This window comes from Pholis gunnellus, assembly GCF_910591455.1.
Source record: "Pholis gunnellus genome assembly, chromosome: 3".
Taxonomy (NCBI): Eukaryota; Metazoa; Chordata; class Actinopteri; order Perciformes; family Pholidae; genus Pholis; species Pholis gunnellus.
The window spans coordinates 4708561-4724300 of NC_136529.1; the positions used below are offsets into that span (position 1 = coordinate 4708561).

Sequence of the window (15740 nt, forward strand, 5' to 3'; positions counted from 1 at the left end):
CATATCCCATGGTCTTCATCAGCGGGCATGGGAGTTTTCCATAGATGTTATGGATACAGAATGTTTGCATTGACATTAACCTGCTACACTTTTTGGTCCATGATTTGTGTTGAGGTTGAACTTTAACCTGGTATTGTAAACTAAGTCACCGCTAGTTTGACTGTCCTTCAAAGGCAACTCCCTGGTGCTGAAGTTGTAACTTTTTTGCATCATTAGTTTTTGTGTCTGTCAGCCTGCATATTCAGAACTTCTAAATGGGCTGTATTCATTTGATAAAACTGGTCAAATAATTGCAATAATGTCTTTTAAAACAAATGTGAGGCCAGTTTGTTTGGCTGATCACAGAACTTACAATTTAGATGGACTTTATTGTCCCCAGGGGGAACCCAGAGGAACCCGCATACAACAAGTTCTAGTCATACAAACAATAAGAAAAGATGAACACTACACTGGTTTCTTTGTATAGTGCAGCATCACTCGCTCTGAAACATGAAACTTGTCTTGAATTAGAGCCTCGGATGCAGTAACCACTCACTTGTGTTATGGAATCGTGCCATTAAAGCCTTTAACTTTCACAATCTGGATTGCTGTGATTTTTTTATATTCACACCTGTGAAAAGTAAACTTCTAACTCGTCCTGCTGCCAACTCAAACAAACTGATCCACATGCACGTATCAGGCTCCTAAATGTTAGATCACTTTCCCATCAGTATTCTTTTAGTTTTCATCATAAAGTTCTAACCCAACTCCTACCTTTTAGAATGCAGTTTAATCAATGACTTTTCAGATGTGCTGTCTATTTTAGCACCAACATATATATATTATAATATTAAAATCTTTTTTTGCTTAGTCATTCACATGTGCTGTCTATACCATGATGTTGTGCTGACATTATCCCGCCTCCTTACCTCTGATATCCACATAATTCTGTCCTATCGCTCCTTCCACTAGTCTAAATATTTATTTACACAAACTCCTATTTCAAATTGAGGACGTAACTTACCTTTGGGCAGTAATCTATGACACGGCATCTTTTTTATAAAATGATTTTGTGTGAATAGAGAAGGCCTAACTAGTATGACTTTCAGATAACCGCCCTCTGAAGTACAGGCCTAGTGCAGAAGTATAAAGTGTAATAAGATAACGGGCTCTATGATAATGCTCGAGTAAAGTAGACCAAGTAACAAGAAGTGTATCAGGCCTACAGAGCTGGAGCAGGTCACCTTACATTCCACCACGAGACAACTCAGCCCTTCAACACACATGCTGTTGAGTTGCGTCGCTATGTAACGCCCCCAAAATCCCGCGAGACGTCATTAAGAAAGAAGCGGACGTCAGAAAGTAGGAAAACAGTTTGCCTGTTAATTATAATGTCCAGGAAAGGATAAAGAAACGATGGGGTAAATTACAATGTCTGTATGAAATGGTGGATGGAGAGACGAGCATAAAAGAGGAGAGGGTTCTAATATTTAAGTTCTCGCGGGATATCTTGGGTTGCCTAGCGACGGGACTCTAATCACCCATACTAGCTGTTTTAGTCAGTCGCGTGAGCGTCTTTCTGGCTTTCAAAACTAAAGCTATAGTTAGCTAGTGCTAAAGCTAAATGAATGTATTTTGGTGGAGAGTCATTTTAAAGTCTGAACAAACTTTTTAAACTCGACTGTGAAAATGGCCACTGTTGTTGCACAGTCTCATTTCATTTTCGGTCTGCGGACAGGTGTGACGAACAACTTGTGTTTCGTCGATGAGCAAACGGTCGTTTTTCCCGGTGGAAACAGCTGCGTGTGCTTCAACACCGTCCAGAGATGTCAGAGGTTCATTCCAGGTACGTTACAAGCTTGTTAAGTGATTTCGAAGAATTAAAGCACCTCGCTAATGTTGTTCCCGTTAGCCTGTTTAGGTTAAATAGTTCATGTGGCATCATAGTCGTCTGAAATTCCATTTATTTTTCTAACGCTAGTTGTTTGTCGTCCCGTCTCCGTTGTCTCTCCAGGTTCGGAGAACAGCCAGGGCATGCGCGCGCTGGCCATCAGCGCCAACCGGCGTTACCTGGCGGTGGCGGAGTGTGGCGGGAATGCCACCGTCACCGTGTTCGACCTGCAGCACGAGCAGGGCAGGAAGAGGAAGGTTCTGACCGCCGGGGACGTGCTGGTGCAAGAGTTCGTGTGCGTGGCTTTCTCCCCCGATTCCAAGTACCTGATAGGCCAAACGGGCGGCCCGGACGGGACGCTGGTCTTCTGGCTGTGGGAAAAACAGAAAGTCTTGGCAACGGTGAAGACCGGCAACTCCATCAACTCTGTCACCCAGGTGAGTCGTCCAGAGGCAGCCACAGCTCTCGTGCATTGCAGGCGCGCGTGCTCTGAGCCCGTTGTTAGCGTTTCATGTGATGCCCCCATCAGGTCAGCTTCAGCCCTCATTACAACACGCGGCTCTGCGTGAGCGGCTCCGGTGTCTTCAAGCTGCTGCGCTACTCGGAGGGAGCGCTGAAGCAGAGCCGCACCGCGAAGGTGGAGGCCGTCAACTTCCTGTGTCACGCCTGGGTGACGGAGGAGCGGGTGATAGCTGGAACGGACGCGGGCAGGCTGCTGGTGTTCGAGTCGGGAAACCTGCGGAGAGAGATCAACGTGGCTACTGAGGTTGCGCAGGAGCAGTGTGACATCAGGTCAGAGGATGGAGCTCATTACTGTGATGATGTGGTAGCATGGCTTAGTCACATATTGTTTTATATACTCATATGTCACATATAGAAAGTGTGAAGGATAACACAAATGTGTGTTATGTAATAGAAAGATTACACTGAGTTTATTCTCAACAAATCCTGAAACACCAACGATGAATTGATCCAGAGGTTCAAACCACATGACAATAGTTCAACAAAAAGGAACACCTATGAAGTATTGAGTGTCCGTCATGTGATAACAGCTCAGCGCAATCACGTGAACACAACTTAGCAAATTGCATCCACTGATGAAGGCCTTGAGGTGTAGCTGAAAGCTCTGGAAAAAGCTTTTTATATCATGCAAGTTTTGTTTTACGGTGATTCTGGGTATGATGGTGGTGCAGCAGGTCATTGGTTCTTTCAACAAAGCCAACTTTTCGGTATGGTTTTGGTGCATCCGGATGAACTGATCTGTTGGTTTTTGCTGAATATCCTTGTTTTTTTTCCCCATAATTCACTGCACAGGCCAGTGGAGATGAAGAAGATCACAGACGCTGGCGTGGGCGAAGGTCCTCGCATCACAGCCATTCTGTCCTACTCCAAGGGCTTTGCATGCTCTTTGGGTCCTGGCACCGTCTGTCTCTTTGAAAAGAGCGAGGACGGCTACAGAAGGAGCAGGGAGATACGGGTGAGTGTTCATGCAGGTGACGGTGGTACTGCAGACTCTGTGTGTGTTGCAAAGGGATCACGTGTGTGTGTTGTTATCCGTCAGATCCCAGCAGACCCATGCAACAATGAGCTGACCTCGGCTGAATCCCAGGAGATCCACACCATGTGCATCAGTCCAGCAGAGGAGACTCTGGCCATCAGCACAGACAGAGGACAGCTGTACAGCTTCAGCCTCTCCTCTGTGGAGCTCAACAAGGTGGAGTCACCTCTACCTGCTCCATCACTGACACTGTGGCACTGTGTTAAAATAAACACAGCCTCATCGTTCATTTTAATTAGACCACTGCGTTAAAGGAGAACTCGAGCAAAACATGGAGGGTAAAAACTGTGGAAAGGCTTTATATTAAGGTCCTTGTAATAAACGTTTCTTATTAGGTAATAAGCATCTTATAAGTCCATTAACAGTATTATGTGTTAATACGACTATATAAGTGTTAATGATATCACAAACAAGTTTATTGTTAGATTATAAGCATTTATAAGCATAATGTTTACAGTTTATAGACTGCTTAAGAACGTTAATTATAGCTTCATGAGTGTCTTAATAAATCCGTTACTATGCAATTATTAACAGTCAACTGTGCCTTTGAAGCTATTGGATCCAAAGCGAGAACAATGCCTTATTAAGTATAATAGATCATTTGTTATACCCTTATTAACAGTTAACTTTGCTTTTCACAGCTCCCTCATGTGCAATGAGCACTACATATTGTCCAGCTTGGTTGAATGTGAATAAAGAAATATATATATGTATATATACAGTATATACACAATGTTTTAGCTGTAAAGCACAAAAACACCCTTTAACACAGTTTGATTCATTTTTTTTTAGTTTCCATCATTTCCATGTAAATGGTAGCCAATTACCTGACACTTACTACAAGGACCTTAATATAAAGTGTAACCAAAGCTTTTGTCTCAATCCAATCTGATGTCACCTGACACTGTGTTGTCCAATTACATACATCCACGCCCACATCAGACGTACTCAAACCGGCCTTCCTGGGTTGTATTTCATTTTCTTCACTATGGACATTGCATTTTGTTCAATGAAGGGCTATTTTACAACCAGAATCTTTATGTTATGCTAGGACTAGTCTCCAATCAGACAATGTAATTAGATGTAGTCATTCAGATTACTTTCTTTCACTTCCTACTTTTTCCTTCAGTCGTTACCCTCCGCTGTCTGTCCTTCTATCTTGTTTCTCTTCAGCCATGGCAATGTGGTCAACATTACACCTACATCACATCAGCATGTTAGCATGTCATTCCAAGCATTCCAAGCAAAACCGCTATGATGGCTTTAAGGCTTTATTTCATGCCAGTTTCCCACTTCTCCCTCTTCCGGTGCTTCCTTGGCACATTCTTCCCTCATGTTTTACACATCAAAACAACTTCTCCTTGACTTTGGATCCTTTTGTCGACTCTATCAACCTTTGTTTGTAACTCTGTCCATCAGGAGGAACATTTTGAGTTCCTGTCGCAGTCCTTCCACTCTCAGTCCATCACTGGTTTGTCCGTCTGCATTAGAAAGCCGCTGGTGGCCACCAGCTCTCTGGACCACTCTGTCCGCATCTGGAACTATGAAACAAAGTAAGAGACTAGATCACACCATAGCCCTTTGCTATTTTGTTCATGACCAGCGATGTATTTGCTTAATTTCTCCACACTATCTTTGACATCGTCACACACGTATAGATTGGTATTCAAACGTGATTTGGAAAAGTGTGTTCAGTGTTATATTTATACATGCTGCTGTGTCTCTCCGTGGCTGCTCCCTGTGTTTCGTCACTAGGTTGTTGGAGCTGTACAAGGAGTTCCAGGAGGAGGCGCACAGCGTGGCTCTGCATCCCACTGGCCTCTTCATCCTGGTGGGCTTTTCAGACAAACTCCGACTGATGAACCTGCTCATCGACGACATTCGCACCATCAAGGAGTTCACTGTGCGCTGCTGCAGAGAGGTGGGTTACATGTGGGTTAAATGGCAGATATCACAGCCACATGAAGCACTTTTGAACTCTTACCGTTTTATTTGTATTTGTTCTACTTTCTCTCGCCACACCTCAGTGTGCTTTCAGCCACGGTGGCCACATGTTTGCGGCCGACAACGGAAACGTCATCCACATCTACTCTGTCACCTCTTTTGAGAACATCCTCAATCTGAAGGGCCACAACGGGAAGGTGAGTCGGCCAGGAGAGAGTATCGATGCAGGTGGAACGAGTGAGTTCAGGATCAGAACGCCTCTATTCGGAATTTGATTCAGTTTTTTATTTTTTTTACATCTCCCTCATTGTACTTAAGAAATTGAAATAGCAGCTAGGAACAAGGACAAATAAAGGTAAAGACTAGACACTGTTGTTTACACACATAAAATAAGTCTATATATAATATTATATAGATTACACATATGACCAACAATACAAAAAGGAATACAATGTCTCTGTACAAGTCAAGAGTTCTGTAAGATATCAAATAAAATGTACAAATACAATTATATAATTTCTTTTTTGCAGGTGCGAGGCATTGAATGGAGCCTGGACGACACCCGGCTGGTGTCATGCGGGATGGATGGCGCCGTGTACGAGTGGAACACACAGACGGGTAAGCGTGAGTCTGAGAGCGTCCTCAAGTCCTGCAGCTACACGGACGTGGCCTTCTCCTCAGACTGCAGGACCATGCTGGCCGTGGGTACGGACCTCACCCTGAAGGAGATCCAAGACTGTCAGGTGAGTGAGAGCAACGCACCACTGTACCTCTGTTGAGTTTCCATCGATGGAAACGAGTGGAAGCGCAATGAGCTTAATGCGTTCTTCATGTGGGAGGGAAGTTTTAGGAACGATACAAGACTTTTTTTCGTCACAAACCAGAATGTTTGGGAACCTCTGGTAATAAATGAATCACTGGCGGCTCAAATAAGTCTCAGACCTTTACATTTTTTTGTTCAGCATTGTAAAAATTCCTGTTATATGTATCGTTTTATATCTTTTGCCAACAATGCTGCAATAATGTATCTCTGGCTATAAAGCAGGAAGGAACAAGGAACTTATTCTGTAACTATTTCAGTTAAAGGCCTTGCACATTCCTCTGCTCTTAATATAAAATATTTACTGCCGCTCAAGAAAAAGTGAATCCGTTATTCTTTGCCCTCCCCATTGAGTGCGTCATGGGTTCCACAGGTCCTGAGGGAGGTTCCGGCCGATGAAGTAGCTCACACCGCTGTGGCGGTGTCTCACTCTGGCAAGGTCGTCTTCACCGGGACTTCCAGTGGGACCGTCAGAGCTATTAAATACCCGCTACCGATCCAGAAGGAATGGATCACGTACCAGGCTCACTGCGGCCCCGTCACCAAGGTGGGTCCACATGTTGATGCACACTTTGCACACGCTACTCAGACTTCAAACTATTTCTATTGGAGTTTTTCCCATTGTAAACAGTTTCAACATGTTTTGAATGTGTTTTTAACACATAGCAAAAAAACTGTCATGCTAATATTAAGTATATGTATATATATATATATATATATATATATATAGCTTGTTAATTAGCCTAGAAAAAATAAACCAACAGCCTGCTTCACTCTCTATATGGTGAAAAAGGGGTTAAAATTCAATGAAAAACTGAAGAACATCCGATCAAAGCCTCATGGGCTGGAGGAGAGGATGTCTGTGGTCCAGCCTGAAGGGCGACATTGTCTGCTTTAATGTTTAGCAGGACCGTTGCATACGGTGTTACTGCAAAGAGTGCTGTTCATGCAACTGGATCAGAGGTTTCTAAATATAAAGGACCAATAGTCATGAAGAATTTGGCAAGACCAAAGCGTATGAATCCGTGAGGCAGACGCTGGTTAATGTCAGCATAAATGTGATAAAGTGTGGTGTATGACTTATTTAGACCGTGTTTGGCACATATGGATGAAGAGTGGACCTGGAGAAGAATAACATTGTCACGGGGCATGATGGAGGACTCAAATGCAGACCAGGCAGAGTAGCGTGAAGAAGGTAATTTAATGAACAATAATCCAATAGCAGACTTTACAGGAGTCGGCAGGGGATCCACAGAACAGACAAGAGACGAGAGGGGAAAATCCTGCAGGAATGAGACCGGGAAGGCAGACTGGAAACCCGGGAACAGGACAAGCCGAACGGGCGGGTAGACATTACAAGGATCTGGCAACGAGTGACTGAGGGGCAGGAGTTTATGTAGAGGGAAGAACAGGTGAGAAGAGTTGTGCTGATGAGGGGGAAGTGCTTGATTAATGATCAGAGGCAGGTGAAGGGAATTAGGCTGAGGGAGTGACTGACAGGTAGAGTGGAGTAACACAAAGACACACAGAACACAGAGGCAAAGCCTAATCGTGACAATCATCCCATAAATGACCGTTCATTTCTTCTCCTCTAACCTGCTCCCATGATGTTTTGATTGAGGGACGCTCACATCCACATTAGATGATACCTTGTTGAGAGGGAGAAATGATCTCTTATGTCGACCATTATAACAAGTCTGTCTAACTGACTGCTGACTTGGTGTTCCCTTTAGATGGTGACCACGTTCGACGATCAGTTCCTGCTGACGGTGTCAGAAGATGGCTGCCTGTTGATGTGGAAGGTCATCGACAAGGAGGGCCGAGGACTGAAGAGCAAAAGGCAGATCATCCACACTGAGGAGATCCTTATCACCAAGTCAGACCTGGAGGAGAAGGTGTGTGTGTGTGTGTGTGTGTGACTGCATTTGGCCATTTTACTTCCATATGTCTCAGTTATTGATAGTAGTAACATAAGCTTGAAAAACACAGTATTGGTATGAGGTACTTAACAGTAGATTGCAGTCAGCACGCCCCCAGTTCATCTATATATATATCTATATATAACTATATATAGATAGATATATCTATCTATATATAGATGAACTATATTGTGCTGATGCAAATGTTTGAATACAGTTTTCACTGTAAGTTTGCCTCCGTTGATCTCATTGAGATTGATTAGTGACGTAGATGAATAATCACATAGGAATTGGTTGGTAACATATTGGGACATCCAACATAAGTGTCCAATCCCATGTTCTGTGTTGCAGAGCCAGAACATGCTGGAGCTAAAGATGCGTCTGAACGAGCTGCAGATGGAGAACGAGTACCAGCTCCGCCTGAAGGACATGAACTACAATGAGAAGATGAAGGAGCTTTCTGACAAGTTCACCCAGCAAATAGAATCTCTGAACACAATGCTACAGGTGTGCTGGTCACCTAGCACACACCTCCACTTCAGATACAACACCGCTACAGTTTATGGCTAAAACATGTGTCGGAAACCAACAATGGCTATATTTAGTTACTATGAGTGTTAACATTTCATATAGACTTGCATCCCTCTATTCTCTCAGTTCTTTAACTTAAAGCTGGAGTAGGCAGTTTATTTTGGGCAAACATTCCATAATGGTCTTTCAGTATATTGTAATTTTCTGGAAACAGCAGAATTTGAAAACACAACCCTTATCCAGTCTCCTCTCTGTCCCAAGCTCCTCCCATCAGATGAGCATCATGCGCTTCACAGAGTAACCTGTAATAGCATTAGTCATTCATCTCAAACATCATCCCGAACCTCATTGTGATCCCGATAACGTTATATCCTGTCTAGCTAGCTGCATGTCGGCGAAGCGTTTCAGAGATGGAGAGAAAGTGTTGCTACTAGCAGGTGGCTATGGTTAGCGGAAGGCTAAACAATTATTACCAACATTTTCTCTCCATCTCTGAAATGCTTTGCCAGTATTGTCAGACTCTATGATAAGTCCGTCCTTGTTTGGGTGGCTTTGCAGTGTAGGCCGTTGTTACCAATGCATCTGCATTTGTAGAACAGCCAATAGGAACAGCCGCTCTCTAATAGGTGATGCAGAAGTCTAGTTCTCTCATGTTTTAACACGCTAAAAGGTTATTGTGGAATTGTTGCCCAATGACAGCAGACATAAAGTGCCTCCCCAGGCTTTAATATCCTTTATTGTCATAACATCTTCTGTACCTATAGGCCATGAAGACAGAGATGGACAAGCAGGCCCGTGAGCACCAGGAGAGTTGCGCAGAGGCCGCTGTGAAACACTCAATGGAGCTGAAGGATTTAGGTAAGAGGAGGACAGGACACTGTTACTATCAGTGTCCGGGGGACCTTGTAACCTTGTTTCTCAGAGGATCAATCAGTCTGTCTGTCAATCACACACAGATGTATCCTACAGCCAGAAGCTCATTGTGGAGTATGAGAGGAACCAGGATCTTCAGCATGAAAGTCAAAGGATGCAGGAAGACTATGAGAAGCAGCTGAGGGCTGCGGAGGAGAGCAAAATCCAATCCCTCGAGCAGCTGATGCAGCTCTCAGAGGCCAAGCTGCAGGAGAAGACTCAGCTCCTGGGTCAGGTCGGTCAGAGCTTTAGGGACCAGATGGTGTCTTGTGGAGTTGGAGGGAAGTTCTTGTGTCCACTTTGGTTTTTCTCCAACTTTCTTTTTGTGCAGTGTCAGGAGGATGCACAGCAGCAGGTCCGTGAGTTCAAAGAGATGATGAGGCAAGTAGAGGAGCACGAGGAGAGCAGGATCCATGACATCCAAATCCACTATGAGCAGAAACTGCGCACCGAGAAGGAGACCAACACCAATCTGAAAGAAGAAACTGGTGTCATGACACAAAAGGTGGCCGCAGTTCCTGTTATCTGCTTCCTATTGCATCTCAGTAAATGCCTCTCACATTTGTGTTTCTTCTTCCTTTTCGGTGGACGGTGGTGTGATCACAGTTCCACAGTCTGCAGAGACAGATCGATGACCGGTGCACAGATATAAAGCAGCTGAAGCAGGAGCGAGAGAGGCTGCTGGGTCTGATCCGCTCCCTGGAGAGCGACATCGAGGACCTGAAGCGGCAGATCTCTGGACACGAGAAGACCAACCAGGACAAGGTGGCTTCAACGTTTTACATTCAAAGAGATTACCAGCAAGGTCTCCATGTTTTTCACATTCAGCCAATAGGTTTGCTCTATAAAAGCTTTAGTTTAGTCATGATTTGTCTTGAAGCAGAAAGGGTTGAAAAGTGGGAATTTGTTTATCTCTCTAATCACATTTTAGTTTGAAATCAATAAATAGAAACACATGAAAGACAACAAAGAGTTGATATAATACAAAAGTGTGAATTAGACCATAGACCTGCCGTTGATGAAACAGTGGCCCTAGAGATGCTTTTGGAATCAGATATTATGTGATTTAATTTGGACTTACTCGACTGATTCTGGGTCAGTGGGGAGATAAACAGCAACACCTGTTTGGTATGGTGAGAGAGTGCTTCAACACACATGAAACATTGTGTCCTCCTGAACCTCTCTGAGTCATGACAATATTACATATTGTTCCTCATAAAAAAAGTAAGTCAACAAAGAAAAAATAAGAATTTCTTCCACTGAATTTTGTTTCAACATAAAGGATCAGACCATCTCCAGCTCCAAGAAGAAGAACCAGGAACTGGAGAAGTTGAAGTTTGTTCTTGATTTCCAGTTGAGCGAGTTGAAGAAACAGACTGAGCCTCAACAAGATCAAATCAATGAGAAGAAGGAGCACATCCATCAGGTGAGTGTGTGTGTGTGTGTGTGTGTGTGTGTGTGTGTGTGTGTGTGTGTGTGTGTGTGTGTGTGTGTGTGTGTGTGTGTGTGTGTGGCCTTCCCTCGGTGAAACACGACAGCAGAGGATAGTGTCAAATTGTAGGTGCTGCAGAATGGGTATAGGGGAAACACTGTTCCATCATAAGCTGTTGTCTCTCTGTGAGTCACACACACACACACACACACACACTGCTGTTCTGTTCTTCAGTGTGGACCAGAACCCGTTCTTGAACACGCTGGTCTGAGTGTGATCTCAGTTGGTCCTCAGTGTGTCTAGAGCTGTCCACTTGTTGTTGGATTACCCAAGATGCATCTTGATATCAGGTCTGAACGGAGCCTGTGTGTAGCAGCGGTGTGCGTGATAACAGGCCAGTTAGGCATCCTTTCATGGTAAAGGTAAAGGCCATCATTTACCGTCCCAGTCATATGCTGTCTCATCCTCTGCTCGGAGGTTAAGGAGCTCCTGGACCTCCTTGTCTCCCCCAATGCACTTCCATTCTGCTAGAGGCTAGCTGATAGCATTTTTTATTTTTCAATCTCCTGGTGGTTGGGGCACTCTCAGTACTCTGTACACTAGTACTGCGGGGCGACTGTGGCCCATAGAGCCTTCAATCAGAGGATCGGCGGTTCGATCCTCGGCTCTAGTCCATGTCCACGTGTCCTTGAGCAAGACACTTAACCCGAAATTGCTCCCTCAGGCTGTTCCTGCTGCGTATGCATGCTAGATAGTCCTGATGGGCAGGTGGCACCTTGCCTGGTAGCCCTGTCATCAGTGTGTGAATGGGTGAATAATGACATGTAGTGTGAAAGAGCTTTGAGTGGTCAGAAGACTAGAAAAGAGATGTACAAGTACAGTCTATTTACCACTATAGTCACCAGGGACAGGGGCTGTTGCTCCAACCTGAAAGAGTTGAATTATTATATTAATATTAGTTTGCTTCAGCTCCAGATTACAGATAATGGATGGATGATGAACTCATAAATGATGATCCACCTTTTCCAGCTGCAACGTTGAAGTGATGAACACATTAATGCATTATCCCATAATATGATATAAATGCCGATCTGCATCAAAGACAACAGGCTGACACCTGGAGCTCTGCGGCTCTGTTCTCTCTCCTGTACAGCTGGAGGAGCAGCTGCTGCTAACGGCCAAGAGCAACACTCAGCTGACGCTCAGCGTCTCTGCTCTGGGGCTCAGACTGAGGACCAGGAATCAGGAGATGCATAAGGAGATGCTGAAAGTGAGCACACAGCTAACACTATGAGGGTTGCATGAGGATACACACATGCTGCACATGCTACTTTACCAGCTTTACAGGGTTTTAAAGGCTATAACAGCTATTTGATAGATGTCATATTTCTCTCCTCTCATAGAATAAACAACATATAACTGTGTGGAGGATTAAACTAAACTCTGATCTCCGTTTAATTTGACATGTTTACACTCTCACAGTGAAATAACAGCGTTTCTCTGATGCTTGATGGGAGGAGACCTGTGCACATGTCAGAGCAGGAAAAGCACAGTGTAAATACCAACAGTGATGATGCTCCATGAGGTTCCTTGCTGAGCAGTGGCAGAGGGACAGCAACACGTTTATCTCACTCAGACTAGCAACAACTATCCCTCTTCATGTACAAACGGGCAGGAGATTAGAGGCAAAAACATCAGAAAACATCCATTCTAAGCCTGATCTAAATAGTTTCCTCTCCTGTGTCTATGACATAGCAGAGCATAGACAGTCAGAATATCAAGGTCTGGCTCCAGGAGTTAGCATTCTGGTATCGGGGAATAAACGCTCTGACTTGTTTGTGTTTCTTAAAAACAATCACAATCATCTTAGGAGGCGCTAAGCAGACCATGGAAGACTCATACCCACATTCCACATCTGGAGAGTCAGACTAATGACTTAGAAACAGGTTAATGTGTGCACGTGGCACATATTCAAGTCAAAGATGCATGAATTCATTTGAATTCCTTTATAAATCACTGGAATTTGATAGCTCATACGTGTGCAAGAAGATTTCTGCACATTCAAAAGATTCCCATGTCTGTGTTCTCAGGTGTGGAAAATGTGTTCATATTTTGTGAAAAATAAAGTCACAATTGAATGAGAATAAAATCCTGATTTTTAAAGAAAAGGTTTACTTCACCACATCCGATAAAGATAATAATAAACATTCAAACCTGCAGTTCGACCCCTTGGAGCGCAGAGGGCCACACTTTGTGCCACTGACACTTCTCAGCTGGGAAGTTGATCAAGTGATCATGATTTTGTAGATATCCTGGATAAATTTGAATAACAGTGAAGAATGGCGAATGAATCGGGCATGTCGTCAGCACGGAGCGTTCACAAGTCGTGGCTCGCTGCCTGGTTTCAATGTCGCTGCTGGATGCTGGGTAACGTTACAGCTCCAGTCTTCTTCACTGCCCCGCGTAGTCAAAGAGCGACGAGCGGCGCGAGAACGCTGCAAGCTGGAGGCCGAGAAATCAGCCCACTCTGAAACAATGAACAGGCACTGCACTGCTGTCATAGAAACGGTCATCGTATAGTGTGTCAAAAAAGATAATGGATCACCAGAATGTGTTCCCTCACTAGCCTCTCTATAAGATAGATGTGAATGTATCTTCCGTGGACAGGTGAAGGATCTGGAGACGCATCTTCAGCGGCTCAAGTCAGACCTCCACGAGTGTGTCAGCTTCATCCAGGACCCGAGGAAGCTGAAGGAGAGCGTGCAGAAGATCTACGCCCGCTACGTACCGCAGACCGACGAGGTGAGCGCTTCATGTAGTGGGTGGATCCCTTAGAGCCGACAAAGAGATGCTTTAATCATTCTTATTCTTATTGAAACTTGTGATTCACGTTTCCAAGGTGAAGAAAAGCAGCGCTGACGAAGACGTTCAGAGGACGCTCGGTCACCAGCGTGATCACCAGGAGAAGACCGTTAACGGTCTCAGGACGAGGCTGGCCAGATCTGCTGAGGAGCATGAGAGGGCCTACGTCAAGATCATGAGGGTGCATTATAGAACACAACACTCTGACGTTCTACTTCCTATTGAAACAATCCGTCTCTTCACATTCAGTAGATCTACTTCCTGTGTGTTCTTTATTGAAGACCAGATGTTCTAACAGTGGTGGTCTTCTCCTCCGCAGGAGAAAGGAACTCTGATTACTGAAATCAATGAGCTGCGCAAGGAGCTGCACACGGCGAGGACTCAGCTCAGAGACCAGACGGCTCAGCTGACCGCCCTCAACAGGTCCGACAGGTCCGACAGGTCCGACAGGTCGCGTCCTAAAGGGCCTCGAAAGGAGCCCGATAACCAAGGGGCCAACTAAGAGATCAGAAACAAGATGGTGGACAAGGAGCCGTGTGTTTTCTGCTACACACAAGCTGTGTCTCAATTCAGGGACTGCATCCTTCGGAGGACCCAGCCTTCGCGGTCTACGTGGGCTGCGTCCTTTGAGGACCGCGTAGGCTGGACCGTGCGGTCTACGAAATGAGACGGCCCACGCTACAGAAGACTTCCTGTTTGTGTCAACAGCTGTTCCCGCCCCGCCCCCTCTTGCTGCTCCCATCGCCTAAAATCAACAGACGATGGGATTGTATATATATTTATATACAATTTGCTCAACAGGATTATATATATATTTATACTATATATATATATATACATTTATAGTGTGTGTATATATATACATCTATTGATCTATTATTGATAGGTGTATGTTCAGGTGACTCTGTATAGATATAGCGTTAACGAGATTACTGACCGTGTATTATTAATCCCTTTGTCTTAGCATTAAAAGAGGCATGTCTAATACATTGGGGGTTTAACTCAGGGCCTTCCTACCACTGAGCTACATCCTCTTCATCCAAGGGTTTAACTAGGTGTGAATTTCATCAAATAATTTTGGAGATACTGGGGATTGAACCCAGGACCTTGTACATGCGAAGCACACGCTCTACCACTGAGCGACATCCCCTTACATGATAGTGGAATCACAGATATGTATTGAAACACACTGACATACTATTATCTGACAGCTGATTGATAATCCAGACTGCTGCTGAACTGAATGCATATATATATATTAGGTGTTATTATTTTTGATAGGTTGAGTGATAATGACATATACATTACTAAGTTGGATCCCCTTTATCCACAGCCAGACTTCATTTCTTAGAGATTCGGCTCCATGTTGACATGATGGTGTCACACAGATGTACCTAAAAAACATGGCCAGTAAGTGTTCAATCTTTTTTTTAACTGTTTAATTTCAATATATAAAAGCCCTCGGTATGAGTATAGTAAGAGTTAAACTCTATGTAACAAACCCTTTGTGTTTAGCATCACAGCAGGTTGATGGAAATCGAGCTTGTACATTCATAGCACTTCTGGGCAGTTGTGCAGGTTGACTTATATATTCTTGCGTTAAAGTGTTTGATTCATAAACAAGATACTCTTGAAAGCACTTCATGATAACAATCATTGAAGACATTTGCCCAGTATTGTATGCAACCGTTTGCTTCCATTCCAAGTTATCTGAAATGATGTATAAATATGCAATATTAACTTATTAAATATGTGCTCATTTGCATAATTTCCACAATAGAAAATATGAACGAATAAAGCCAGGTTAAAAAAAATTCTTGTTTGCTTTTGTTGACACACAGTCAAAAGGTTTTTAAAGAGAGGATTTTAGATACGTTTTCAACACTCCATAA

At 44.0% G+C, this 15740-nt stretch overlaps 1 protein-coding gene across 1 annotated transcript; it reads left to right on the top strand.

Moving 5' to 3' along the window:
* Window positions 1-1668: 1668 nt before the first annotated feature.
* cfap57 (cilia and flagella associated protein 57) lies at window positions 1669-14350 on the top strand (the record flags this gene model as incomplete). Its single annotated transcript, XM_079186278.1, has 21 exons — window positions 1669-1825; window positions 1994-2307; window positions 2400-2650; window positions 3185-3347; window positions 3432-3584; window positions 4848-4981; window positions 5184-5349; window positions 5456-5569; window positions 5903-6115; window positions 6566-6739; window positions 7926-8087; window positions 8463-8618; window positions 9407-9500; window positions 9599-9789; window positions 9886-10059; window positions 10161-10319; window positions 10837-10980; window positions 12140-12256; window positions 13654-13788; window positions 13886-14029; window positions 14168-14350. 21 exons carry the CDS (start codon window positions 1669-1671, stop codon window positions 14348-14350), a joined length of 3498 nt encoding a protein of 1165 aa, XP_079042404.1.
* Window positions 14351-15740: the final 1390 nt, after the last annotated feature.